General features: G+C 30.5%; 1 protein-coding gene across 1 annotated transcript; it reads right to left on the bottom strand.

The window, feature by feature from the left end:
- Positions 1–1,804: 1,804 nt before the first annotated feature.
- On the bottom strand, positions 1,805–3,674 carry LOC104880986 (disease resistance protein RPP2B-like). The gene is made up of 2 exons (XM_010659474.2): positions 2,517–3,674; positions 1,805–2,363 (listed from the first exon to the last, which is right to left on the bottom strand). Exons 1-2 carry the CDS (start codon positions 3,357–3,359, stop codon positions 1,887–1,889), a joined length of 1,320 nt encoding a protein of 439 aa, XP_010657776.1. The 5' UTR covers positions 3,360–3,674; the 3' UTR covers positions 1,805–1,886.
- Positions 3,675–14,414: the final 10,740 nt, after the last annotated feature.

Raw genomic sequence — 14,414 nt, 5'->3', positions numbered from 1 at the left:
ATAGTAAATGATAAGATATTCACATTGAAAATATTTGTTACCTTTTTTTTTTCTTTTTTTTTTCTTTTTTATGGTATTTTTTTCAATTCAATACAACATGTTGATTTTTCTTTTCAAATTAGTGAATAATTAGTTTGGTTGAAAAGCTCATGAATTTTATTTTTTCTATATGATATAAATTACTTGGTTCACATCATTAATATTTTTCGTCTAATTTACTATTTTATGCTATTTTAGCATATATTTTATTAAATATTTTCCAATGTAGGATTTATAAGTTAAATTTTACCATATTCTAAAATTTATTTTAATATTATGTTAAAAAAATTTATATAAAATTTTTCTGAGCACTTAAAATTGAATTTAAATTGACGATGGAATGTTATATCATCTTCTTAAGTTGCTTAGCTCCAAAACATTTAATAGTACTTTTTTTAAATAACTTATCAAATTAATATGTCAATTCTTGGAGGAAAGAGAATTTTTACATAAATTTGTAAATAAAAAAGTAAGTTTGTGTTTGTCAACAAAATGAGCCATTAAATCATCTCCTAAGTTGGTCATTGACCAATATTTGGATTCATCTTCAAACAAAAGCTCCATAGAAATGGTCATGGAAGCTTTTAATAGGAAAAGTCATTAGGATATAGGAAGCTTGACTATATGATGGAAATATAAATTTTAAAATTTATTTATAAAGACTAGCTAAATTAGAAGTAGGAAAGAAAGAGCATAGAGGCTTCATATGCAAGTGCCCATGTTTGACCGACTTTTTGCTAAGGATGTTTCTCCCAATTTTCAGTTGTACTTACCACCCAAGTTTCATTATCTTCCTAGTTTTAAAAAGGAAAAGAAAAGAGGGTTTCACTGTCTCAATAAATTAATGCATTTCCAAGAAGAAACATCTCAATTAATTTAAACCCTAAGACCACCTAACTTACTATTAGGATGTTAGATTTTTCACATGAATTTTTCACTGAATTTAAGGCAAATTTCAAATTAAAATTGTGGAATAATATCATTTTTTTCTATTGGAAAGTGGGGTTCACACGATGGAAATGAAGGTTGAAAGTGATGTTTACACATATGGAAGGAAAAGTTGAAAGTAGGGTTCACATGGTTAAAAATTGATGTTTAAAATGGGGTCCATATGTTTAAAAGAGTTGTCCAAACTAAGTCCACTTGGGAACCTTCATTTACCACTTGCATTTTCCATTTTCTTTCACATTTTTCTCCTCTTACTTTTTTATTTTTAATTTTATTTTTTGAGGTTGTGTAAGTGAAAATAGATTCTTTTTAATTCAATTGTACAAGCATATATAGTATAAAAAAAATTTATGTATGATAAAATTCTTATATAACAAGCATAGTCTAAGCTAAGTACACCTACCAACAACCTATTTCCTTTTCTTAGCATTTAATCTCAATGAAAATTCACCAATAGGATGTTAGATTGTCTTACTCAATTGCTTAGCCCCAAAGCATTTATTTGTAAATTTAGTTATTTTTTTTCTAATTTGTCATATTAATGTGTCAATACTTTGAGGAAAAGATAGAATTGTTGCATTAAATTATATATGAAGTTAAGCAAGTTGCAAGAGTTGTGGAATAACATTATTTTTGTTTTTACCACAATTTTGAGAAAACAAGGTTTAGATATTAATTGAAATAAAAATATAAAATGAATATTTTAAATTCTATAAAAAATAATTAAATTACATTATGCTATGGTGATAATTAATTATGGTAAGAAAAAGGGTGCTTGCACCACTATGAGCGCCCGTAAAGAAACAAAAGGGAGGGGAAGTGAGAACGAAAGTAGAAACTAATAGAATAAAGAGAGTAGGAATAGGGGCGTGGTGCTTTAATATGTTTATTTTAATAAATTAAGGAATGAAAAAATTAAGACCAGATTTCCTGAAGCTTACATGGTTCATCTCCTCCTCCCGGCCACATGGTTCATCTTGCTCAAATACCAGACGAACCCCACACTTTTTCACCACTTCGCCGGCACGATTGGATCCAGCAAAGGAAACCTTCAGGTGATCGATGCTCGGGCTGAAAACCCCTCCATAAAGGGGTCGATACCCAAACCAGATGTGGTCAACTTTTGAAAAATGCATGGAAGCCGTGTTGTGGAGAGAGAAGCCTCCAGATTCGTTCATACTAAAATATGCGGAACGGCCGAACTTACCCATGCCGATGTTTGGGTGGAAAACAACACAAACAGCCAATCCCATCAACCTGGTATTACACCAATGTGGAGGCGGCTCTACAGTTACTGAACACCCCAGGCTCTGATCGGTGAACCACTCTGGAATGCTACTCCCAGGAACAACAGCGTCATACCGACTTTCACCATACTGAATCAGGAAAAAGTTGGAGGCATGCATGTAGAGAAATAATATTCTAGGATTAGTATTCCAAGATTATTTGTGGGATTGTGTCAATTATTTAACACGACATTAAATTATGTTTTAAGAATTCTTAGCATACGCAAACAAATAATGACATACCCTGGCAGAATGCTCACTTGGAGCCATGGATTTCTGTATCGATGCAACAAGCCGAATTTCCTGTAGGATAGCTTCCACAGTGTCACTCTGCTCATTCCCCACTAGTCGGAAGCAATTAGAAAATTCGAAGTTGAAATCTCCGAACTTCCTCAATGCATATGCACTTGATGGATATGAAAAAGTTTCCAGGGATGTGCAATCATTGGCCAATAATACTTTAATACTTGATGGAAGCTCTGGCAATGATTGAAGATTCTTGCAGTGTTCCACTATGAGCCTTCTGAGGTGAGGAAGTCGACTCAGGCTAGTAGGCACGGTGATGAAATTGTTTCTACTCAGATCTAAACATTCCAACCAAGATAAGGAGCTAAGATCACTGGGTAGGGCTCCTTCCAATAGGTTGCAGTCACTTAAATTCAACTTTTTCAAGGGGCATAGAACAGGCAAAAAAGACAGACGCAATCCATCTGTTGGTGATGCGCGCAAAGATAAAGCCAGATTCCTTGACTTAGATTCCCCTCCCTTGCATCCTGCTAATGATAATACTTCAAGCTTTGTCAAAAGAGTAATAGAGGTGGGTACCTCTTGTATACCAGTTCCATTTGCTTTGAGCTTTACTAAACATTGTAGGCTCCCCATGTCATCTGGCAATTTCTTCAGTTCTGAACAACCAGAGAGAGTAAGAGTCTGAAGAGACGTCAGCTTACAAATGCTTTCCGGAAGACTTGCAAGTTTTTTACAATTTTTCAGCTTCAACAAAACAAGCCCATTTAGATGCTCGATTGATGAAGGTAGCTCTCTTAGACCAGTGTCATCTAGAAAAAGCTCTTTCAAACTCTCCATATTTTCCCCTATCTCTGGAAGCTTCTTCAGTCTGGAGCAGTTTGAAAGAATAAGAGTTTTCAGGGACTTCAACTTAAAAATGAATCAAGGCTTTTGCACTCTCCCAGATTTAATAAAGCAAGTCCATTGAGATATTCAATGGACAATGGCAATCCTTTTATAGCAGTCCCTTTTAAAGAAAGCTCTGATAAATTATCCATGGCTCCCTGCACCTCTGGAAATTTCTTCAGTTTTGAGCAGCCAGAGAGATTAAGATTTTGAAGAGACTCCATATGGATGCTGCTCAAGAAACTATTGAGGTTCTTGCAACCTTCTAAATTCTTCTACCATATATTTGTAATAACTTCTTCTACTACAATAATTTAAGCATAACTTTTTTAAATTAGCGTACTATTGAGAAAAGTCCGTTGAAAGTAGGGTTCACATGGTTAAAAATTGATGTTTAAAATGGGGTCCATATATTTAAAAGAGTTGTCCAAACTGAGTCCACTTGGGAACCTTCATTTACCACTTGCATTTTCCATTTTCTTTCACATTTTTCTCCTCTTACTTTTTTATTTTTTATTTTTATTTTTTGAGGTTGCGTAAGTGAAAATAGATTCTTTTTAATTCAATTGTACAAGCATATATAGTATAAAAAAAATTTATGCATGATAAAATTCTTATATAACAAGCATAGTCTAAGCTAAGTCCACCTACCAACAACCCATTTCCTTTTCTTAGCATTTAATCTCAATGAAAATTCACCAATAGGATGTTAGATTGTCTTACTCAATTGCTTAGCCCCAAAGCATTTATTTGTAAATTTAGTGATTTTTTTTCTTTCTGATTTGTCATATTAATGTGTCAATACTTTGAGAAAAAGATAGAATTGTTGCATTAAATTATATATGAAGTTAAGATGAGTTGCAAAAGTTGTGGAATAACATTATTTTTGTTTTTACCACAATTTTTAGAAAACAGGGTTTAGATATTAATTGAAATAAAAATATAAAATAAATATTTTAAATTCTATAAAAAAATAATTATATTATATTATGCTATGGTGATAATTAATTATGGTAAGAAAAAGGGTGCTTGCACCACTATAATTTTTCTTTTATCATTTTCACCATATTGATATGTGATAGGTAAGGCTACAATTTGGACGAATTAGTATGACCTAAATTGAATCCAATGCAATTTTAAAGTATGTTCAACCAATTATTTTGAGTATATGAATAAGGCTCGAGTTCAAATTTTTTCCTTCTAAATTTAATTCAAGTTGAATTTAAGTCAAGGTTTGAATGATCTGAGCTAACCTAACATAAACTTGATTTAATATTTTTATAATATAATAATTTATATTTGTATTTATTTTATACTATTTTTTAATTCATTAAATAAATTTATTTATTTATTATATTATACATGATTTTATTTTACTCAAATTTAATTCACTTATTAACCTAGTCTTCTGATGCTAAACTAATTAACTTGAGCTTAATTTAAATTTAGAAAAATAAGATTGAATTATGCTTGTGTTAACTATATTAAATTAGACATTATATTGATTTGGTTCAAATTGAACTATCACCTTCAAAAACATTTCCAAAAACCAAGTACACTTATGAGATAAGTGTACTTGTCTAGGGGTTTGATATCTTTTTGCTCACGCTTAACTTGAAAGATGTTATACCAGGTCAAAATCTTATGGAAAATTATTTGCCACAAATATATGATGTGATTAAATATAATATTTTGCTATGAATATAAATTTCATATCTAAAAAAACTTTTTTGCCATAAAAATAAAATTTGTTGCAAAAATCTTCTTTTTTCCATAAAAATTTATTTGTGGCTAAAATTATAGTGGCAAAATGTGAAATTTGTTATAGTGTCTTACACAATAATTGTTCTAGCGACACTAGTGGATCCTTACCATGATTTGGCAATGGGACTTAAAGACATGCACTCATAGATAATAGGATTTTGTTCCCTCGTGAGTTCTTTTAGAATGTCTAATTATATGCTTAAGGCTTCAAAAGAAAAGGAAACAAGAAAAAAAGGAAGATATTAATGAGTCAAAATACGAAGTTATAAATATTCCATGAATTTAAGTCAAATTTAACCTACACAACCATGCTTGCTTAAGTAATGGGATTGAAACCATATTATCTTTAAGGAGTATATATAGGCTCTTGATATGTTAATAATTAATTGGAAATGTCAACAATGCTATGTTTAAAAAGAATAATGTTAGTGTCCCACACATGAGGCCTCTTTGTTAGCATGAACCTCCAAGTTTTGTATAGTTTTTTAATTAAAAATAATAATATAATGTAAATAACCAAACCGGTTTACAAATTAAGGTAAGTTGCCCAATGACATTCTTTACACATTCTAAATTGAAAAACTAGCAAATCAAAAGAGCCCTTTGTAGACCCTCTATTTTGTCTTCCTCGCACATGTCGTTTATGGCAATTCCCTGGTGGCCCATTAATACTCGTGTAACCTATCTTTTCTAAGCCACCTCGGAGACTTTGGTTGAAGGATTATCTGACCCCTTATTGTGACCCTTGGCAGCCCTAACTTAGACTTAGGCTTTTCTTGCTTTTTTTTAGGATAGCTTTTAGGCACCCTAGGCCCACTTAGGTAACCCTAGGCCCATTTAGGTATCCTTAGGCCCACTTAGTTACCCTAGGCCCACTTAGATCACTTTAGGCCCATTTAGACACTTTAGGCCCACCTAGTTACCCTAGGCCCACTTAGATCACTTTAGGCCCATTAGGCATCACTTTAGGCCCACTTAGATCACCCTAGGCCCATTTAGGTACTCTAGGCCCATTTAGGTAACCCTAGGCCCATTTAGACACTTTAGGCCCACTTAGATCATCCTAGGCCCATTTAGGTAACCCTAGGCCCATTTAGGTACCCTAGGCCCATTTAGGTACACTTGGCCCATTAGGCATCACTTTAGGCCCATTTAGACACTTTAGGCCCACTTAGATCACCCTAGGCCCACTTAGATCACTTTAGGCCCATTTAGGTAACCCTAGGTCCATTTAGGTACCCTAGGCCCATTTAGGTAACCCTAGGCCCATTTAGACACTTTAGGCCCACTTAGATCACTTTAGGCCCATTTAGGCACCTTAGACCTACTTAAGCACCACCCTAAGCCCACTTAGGCACCCGAGGACGATTTAGGCACTTTAGGCCCACTTAGGCACCTTAAGTCAATTTAGGCACCATAGGCCCTTTTAGGCACCTTAGGCCCATTTAGGCACCCTAGGCTCATTTAGGCACCTTAGGCCCATTTAGATCATTTTTTGCATGGGCATGGTTTGCATGGTTGCATGGCTTGTATGACTTGCAAGACTCGTTTTTGTAAAATCACATTGCTTGACTTTTTTTTACCTTTACATTTTTGTTTATTTTATTTTATTTATTATTTTGTATATTTCTTCATTTATTTTATTTTCCTATTATTTTATCACTTTTCCAATATACTTGTCTTTACTTATTTAGTTTAATTTAATAATTTTGTTTAAACGTTTTCATTATTATTATTATTATTATTACTATTACTTTATTAACTTTGAAATTTTGCAGGAAGTCCACCAATAGAAAGTGAAGCTTGGAGTGGGTAGCTACCATATAGGTTCCAAGAGTAGACATATGGAAAAAATGAATGGAGCCATGTTATGGGGAAGATTCAGCTTATGTATGAAAAAAGAAATGATGAGCAGCAAAGAAGGTAATGTAATTTGTCTTTTGGAAAAAGAATCACGTGATGATGGAAGGAGGATTCAGTAGTGTTTTGGGTCAAAGCATATTTTAAATGGAAAAGAAAAAGAGATGATATATTTTAGGAAGAATTGAGGTGGCATATTGAATAGACAGATTGTATTTTGCAAGAAAGAGAGCAGGGGGAATTCATGGAAGGAAAGAAAAGTCAACTCACATGCAAAAAAGGGAGGAGAGGAGTGATGAAGGGGATTGAGGTTTTTTTTTGGGGAATATGAGAAAGACAATTGAGGAGAGAGAGGAGGATTTTTTTTGAGAGGAGAGCTTGAAAATAGAGGAGACGTCTGAGGAGAGAGAAAGAAAAAAAGGAGAGTTCTGGAAGAATTTGGAGGGGATTTTTTATTTTTTAATGAGATTCAAAAGAAAATTGTAGACATGGAGATCACGTTTCCGGGTGGAACTTCTAAAGGACGCATAGGCTGATTCGAGGACTCTTTGTGGTGAAGGAACACACGAGCCAGATCGAAGAAGCAAACATAACTAGACTGAGAAGAAAAAGTGACACAACCGTGAAAGAGGGTAGCTGCAAGCAAGGTTAGTGTTCTTTGACTTCGTTTTGTTGGATTTAAAATGCAAACGAATGTGAATATATGGTCAGTCCTGATGTGAATGATGCTATTGGCATGTTTTTATTTATTTGTTAAAAAAAAGGGAATGAAATCATGGACGGTTATAATAGGATTTAATGTCTTTCGGTGAGTGTTTTGTTGGATTTAATGTATTTATATGAGATGTGTTAATGATTGTTTGAACAAAATATAAATTAAGTTAGGATTTTTTAGTTTTTTTTGGTTTTTGAATTTATTTTATTTTAGTTATCATTATTATTATTGCTAATCTCATGTTACTTTTTGTAGGCATTTGTCTTGGATGATTCGGGATGATAGTTTAAAAATTGGATGTTTTATTCGTTTTGGATAATTTTGTGATGTTAATGAAAAGTTGAAATATTCTGCAAGTTTGTTTTAATTTTTAATAATTTGGATATCAATGAAAAGTTATATTGTGCTTATTTTTTTTAGCCTTGGGATAATTCCTGATGATTGTTTGAATAAAATATAAATCAAGTTAGGATTTTTAGTTTTTTTTGGTTTTTGAATTTATTTTATTTATTTTATTTTAGTTATCATTATTATTATTGCTAATCTCATGTTACTTTTTGTAGGCATTTGTCTTGGATGATTCGGGATGATAGTTTAAAAATTGGATGTTTTATTCGTTTTGGATAATTTTGTGATGTTAATGAAAAGTTGAAATATTCTGCAAGTTTGTTTTAATTTTTAATAATTTGGATATCAATGAAAAGTTATATTGTGCTTATTTTTTTTAGCCTTGGGATAATTCCTGATGATTGTTTGAATAAAATATAAATCAAGTTAGGATTTTTAGTTTTTTTTGGTTTTTGAATTTATTTTGTTTATTTTATTTTAGTTATCATTATTATTATTGTTAATCTCATGTTACTTTTTGTAGGCATTTGTCTTGGATGATTCGGGATGACAATTTAAAAATTAGATGTTTTATTCGTTTTGGATAATTTTGTGATGTTAATGAAAAGTTGAAATATTTTGCAAGTTTTTTTTTTTTTTTTTTAGTTTTCAATAATTTGGATATTAATGAAAATTTATATTGTGCTTAATTTTTTAGTTTTGGGATAATTCCTGATGATGATGAAAAAGTTTGAATTTTTAAGTGTTTTGATAATTTTTATGATAGCTTTGTTCAAAAAATAAAAAATAAAAAGTGGTAATATTTAAATTATTTTAAACTTTTTTTTTGTTCTCTTGGATTAAAATATAAAATAATTGTTTATCTTATTTAAAAAAAATTTATTATGTTTTAAAAAAATAATAAATTTTTTTTTGTGCTTTCTAAATAAAGAGTTGTGGAAATCATCCTCTTGTAAATAAAATAAAGTTTTAAAAAAAAATTATTAAAGGAAAATTTAAATTATAAAAGATATTCTTACATAAAAAAAAATATTTTTAAATCATCAAATATATTTTTTATAAGGTTTTATTATTATTACCATTATTAATTAATTATTATTTTTTTTTCTTTCTCTTTTTTTTGTAAATGAATTTTTTGAAAGCATTTTCTTTACATGGAATTAAAGTCTTTTTTTAAATAAATTAAAACTTCCTTTTATAAAATTCATTAAAACTATGGAATCAATTATTATTATTATTATTGTTATTATTAATACTCATGAAATATTTCCTTTATAAAAGTGATAATTACATTTATTTTCTTGTGAATGAACTTTTTAAAAAAAACATTTTCTTTGCATGGAATTAAAGTCTTTTTATTTAAATAAAAAAATTAAAGCTTCTTTTTATAAATAAAATTCATTAAAACTATGGAATCAATTATTGTTATTATTATTATTATTTTTAATACTTATGAAATATTTCCTTTATAAAGCCTTCTTATTTAAGTAAATCAAAACTTCCTTTTATAAATACAATTCATTAAAACTATCGAATATATGTTTTTTTTTTTTTATACTCATGAATTTTTTTTTTATTTTTTTTATTTTTTTTATTTTTTTACGAAAGTAATAACATTTAATTCTAGGCTATATTTGTGTATATCAATTAGGGAATTAGTGAAACCCTTACATCTTGCTAAAACTCATCTTTACTACCACCCTGCCACTTATTGAAATCATATCTATTTTATTTTATTTTATTTTTATTTATTTATTTATTATTATTTTTTTTAGAAATTATATACAAGATGTGTGCGATAATTAATGGCTTCGTATACTTTGATTATTTTTGCTTTGCTAATTAGATAACAAGAATGATAAGATTTATGTTGTTTATTATTTATTATCTAACCCCTTAAGACTTGAGGAAACATGTTATAAGTTATCTATGCTATCCAGGTACGTCCCCTGTCATCTACCTTCTAAATTCTGTAAATATAATTATCATTGTGAATTATACCTATGTTTGAGAATGCTTGGCATGTTTTGATATTTGTTACATCATTTGAATATTCATGATAAAATGCATGCTGAGTGATATATTGTCTAAACTAACAATTGATGTTTCATGATAGTGCTTAAGAAGTGGTTCAGGTATGTACCCTAAATCTTCTATATGATTGTAGTTGATTTTCTTGTTAACATGTTATTTTTTTTAAATCACCAAGCTTACTTAGGTATCTATAATTAATCGATTAATTGTCACATTTCCCTCAACTTAGTTAGTAGAGACCTCTATAGGGCTTAGAAGGGTGCTACCTTTTAAAGGTACTTTCCTGATAGGTAACCTGATCCCCCTACCTAGACTCGGGTTTTTCAAAGACATGCTTTTCCAAAAATTATGGAGTCACATTTTAGGGTTTTTCTTTCTTGTTTTATTTTCCCTTTAAAATAAAAATAAAATAAGTGGCGACTCCGACTTTTCTTAAATCACTTTTCCAAATTAAAAAGCGAGTCTCGCCGATCGGGTGGGGGCGCACGTGAAAAATGCGGGTCCACACCCTTGTGAGATTCCCAAAATTTATTACACACATAATTTTGAAAGTGCAATGACATTGTACATACCATATCTCTATGTTAGACTTACAAGGCTTGAATCAATAATTTCCTAAAGGCTCCAAAATCATATCATAGACATATGTATAAAATAATATAGTACAAGTTAGTTTTAAACTCCATGTAAAAAATATCCTAGAGTTTGTTAGATTTTACATTCCAAAATAATATCAAGATTTATAAAATAACTTTTTTCATGTCTAGTAAATTACTAAAGGAACATGCCTCATTTTCCTAACAAAGTTTGAAACATTAACATATGTTAATGGCCACAAATATATCCATGCATCAAGTACATAAGCAAAACATGTTTATTTCTTACCATAAAGGAATACTCAAACCACTAACACAATTCCTCTTGAGCTAATATGTTTACAAACAAAATGTATATCACATATATAACATGGTTTAAAATGATAAAATAAATTGACATAGCTATAGTGAAAATAATCATGCTCTTAATACATAGCTAATAACTTCTTAAGTGTAATAATAAGTCAAGCATGCTAATATCAACTCCTTATAAACAAGAGTCCATTAACACTCCCAAGCCAAGTATTGCTCGTCAACATATATAGCAACATTTACATCTATTAGGACAATGAGTCTAGTACATTATATGATGACAATATTGTTTCAATATATTCTGGCTTAGGAGACTTTTTAAATAGTAACTTACTTTCCACTGAAGAGTCAAGGTTGTCGTTGGTTCAATTGGAAAGTCACTATTAAGTCTAAAAAGGTTTGTTTAAAGGTAAGTTAGGTGATTGAAGAGTTAAAGTGGATAAATATATATATTGTAAACTAAAAATGCATGAATTAATGTTTTGGAAAAACAAGGGACGCTTGAACGCTAGAACCAATGGTCAAGCATTGGAACTGCTCAAGTGCTTATTCAGCGCTAGCTCAAGCACTTGAGGTGCTTAACCCAGTGATTAAGTGTGCTCAAAAAATTGTCTTGAATTTGCTAGAATATGGCAAATATCCTTTTCAAAATTCATGAGTTTTTTTTTTTTCTTTTGGGAATTCTAGATACCGGAAAGCACTTTAAGGCCTATATAAACCCTCTATTAACCCATTTTAGGGTTGGACATTTAGAGAGATTCAACCTAACTTGTTCTATCATTCCCAACTCTCTCAAAGATTCAATTCTTAAATCGTGGGTTGTTAGAAGACCTGCATTCCCGTAGCGAGGTTGAGGAGAATTCATGATTGGAGCAATTGGAGATATATATATACATATATATATATATAAGTAACCAAAGTGATTTTTAAATGTGAGGTTAAGTACACAACAACATGTGCATGTTATAAAGTGAAAACCTAGTCAAATGAACCCTCATGAGCTTCCTAAAAATCACCAATAAACATGACATCCAAAGTGCATTATTTCCAAAAGTAGATAGTTTATCATTAGTAGGACAAAGAGTGAATATACACCATGTCCCCAATTCATTATTCCATTATTTGAATAAATAATTGGCCTACGGCTCCTAGATAACAACAAAAGCATATATAAAGTTAAAAAATGTAAGTTAATTTCCAACTATAGGATACAAATTTCCCAAAGTCCCTTAAAATTTTACATACCAAAAATATGTCAAGATAGATATCAAAACTGCATATTTGATACAATTATATAATAAAAAAGAGGCATGCTTCATTTTCTTGACATTGTTTGAAAAGCCAATATATATATATATATATATATAGATAGATAGATAGATAGATAGATAGATATCATATATGTATGAGGTGTATAAACAACCTATATTTCATTTTCCTTTGTTTGTGCAAAGATCTCCATGCTACCAATTTTCTCAACCACTCTCATTTTCCGAATTCATTTTTGAAACTCCTATTACACATTCTCCAATCCTTAAAGTTTGTCCCAACAATTTGACACATGACTCATTGGGTTAAATTCTTACTTGCAACCAACCACCCTATGCTTAGAGTGGATGCCACTATTACTTGTGTTATAATCAATTTGGAGTTTTCTCAGGTATGTACTAAGGGTCTCACTTCTTTCATCTAACGAGAGCTCTCAACATGAAATATATAAACACATAATTTGCTCTATATACATCAATCATCAACATACACAACTTTGTAAAAGTTTATAAACCAGCAAAAGTAGTTAAAACCAGTGCTAATATGAATTAATTATATAAAAATTATATCTTAGCGTTATTGTAAATATCTCTAAATATTATTTATCTCATAATTAAAATTCCTAAAGTAAAAACCAATTTAATTGTCAATGTTTAAATAAATTTAACACATTCCATATTATATGCATCAATCCTCCATTTACATTTGCATTTGGATTTCTAAATGAAAAATCTCATATTTTACTATATAGTGTTCTTACAAGACATTCCAATTGAAAAAATAAAAATAAAAATAAAAATCTACCACAAAAACACAATTCATCCACAAAAATAGGGAGTTTTGAAAGAAAAAAGGAATAAAAAGTTATAAATAAAGCTTTTAACTTGAAACTTCTATCGGTAAATCCGACCATGAAGTAAGAAAACTTTTGTGAAACCATCCCTATCTTTACCACTAAATATGACCATTATAATCAAAATCCAATTTTGTAGAAGTGCTAACAACATTGGAAGACTAGCAGTACCAAATATTTAATCACAATGTGAGAGACTATTCAACAATTGGATCTCATGTGCTTATTGAACTTACAGCTGACTCACTTTGAACTCTTTATTTTGTGGTTTGTTATTTTCAAAGATGAATTAAGGTTTCTATCTTTTGTTCCTTATTTCCTTTTAATATCTAATATTATGTTTTTCTCAAAATTTTTAACTTTCCCCAAATTATTAACAATAACTATGGTACAGTACTAGAGCAAACCTTCCTATCCAAGATGATAGGATCCTATACTAGAACATGTTGGTATGTATAGAGCTCCAACAACTTCTTCAACTAGAACCATCTTTATACTTTTTATTGGAATACAGAGAAATAAAAGTATTTTTCACTAAATTGAATGAAGTGATCGAACTTAAAATGAGTTCCCTTTTTGCTCGTTAAAGATTTTTGGTTGACTCTTCAATAAAGTAAACTAAAAAAAGTTTTATTTTTTTCTATATTTTTAAAAAATGAAAAAAAAACATGTTTCTATTAGAATTTGTATATATTTAACAAAAGATAATTAAAACATAACCGTTGTAGTATGTGGCTCATATTTGTTGTGGGGTGAACAATAGGTTGAGGGGTGGTTTAGGGGTATTTTTGGAATTTTCATTCCTAAGGGTTAATATAAATACCCTTTTATGTAACCCTAATTTTAACATAGTAAAAATCCTCTTTTTCCCTATTCCCGTGGATGTAGGCAATTTTCCGAACCACGTTAAATCTCCGTGTTCTTCTTTCTTGTTTTTCTAATTACTTTTCACCATAAATCGTTGCACGGATTTCAACAATTTGGTATCAGAGCGAGGTTGAGATCGATGTATGGACAAGTAGTCCGGTAGATTACTCTGGTTTGAGAGTATTTGAGTGCCCAGCCTATGTGCACATTCCTAATGAGGAGAGATCAAAGCTTGATGCGAAATCTAGACAATGTATCTTTCTAGGGTATCAGAAAGGGGTGAAAGGCTTCAAGCTCTGGGATCCAAAGGCAAACAAGGTGGTGATAAGTAGAGATGTGGTTTTTGATGAGAAACCCATGTTACAGTGTACTCAGAAAGGAGAGAAACA

The sequence above is a fragment of the Vitis vinifera genome, chromosome 12 (assembly GCF_030704535.1).
Source record: "Vitis vinifera cultivar Pinot Noir 40024 chromosome 12, ASM3070453v1".
NCBI lineage: Eukaryota > Viridiplantae > Streptophyta > Magnoliopsida > Vitales > Vitaceae > Vitis > Vitis vinifera.
Note: the sequence above shows the minus strand (reverse complement) of the source record. Positions and strands in the feature narration are given on the sequence as shown.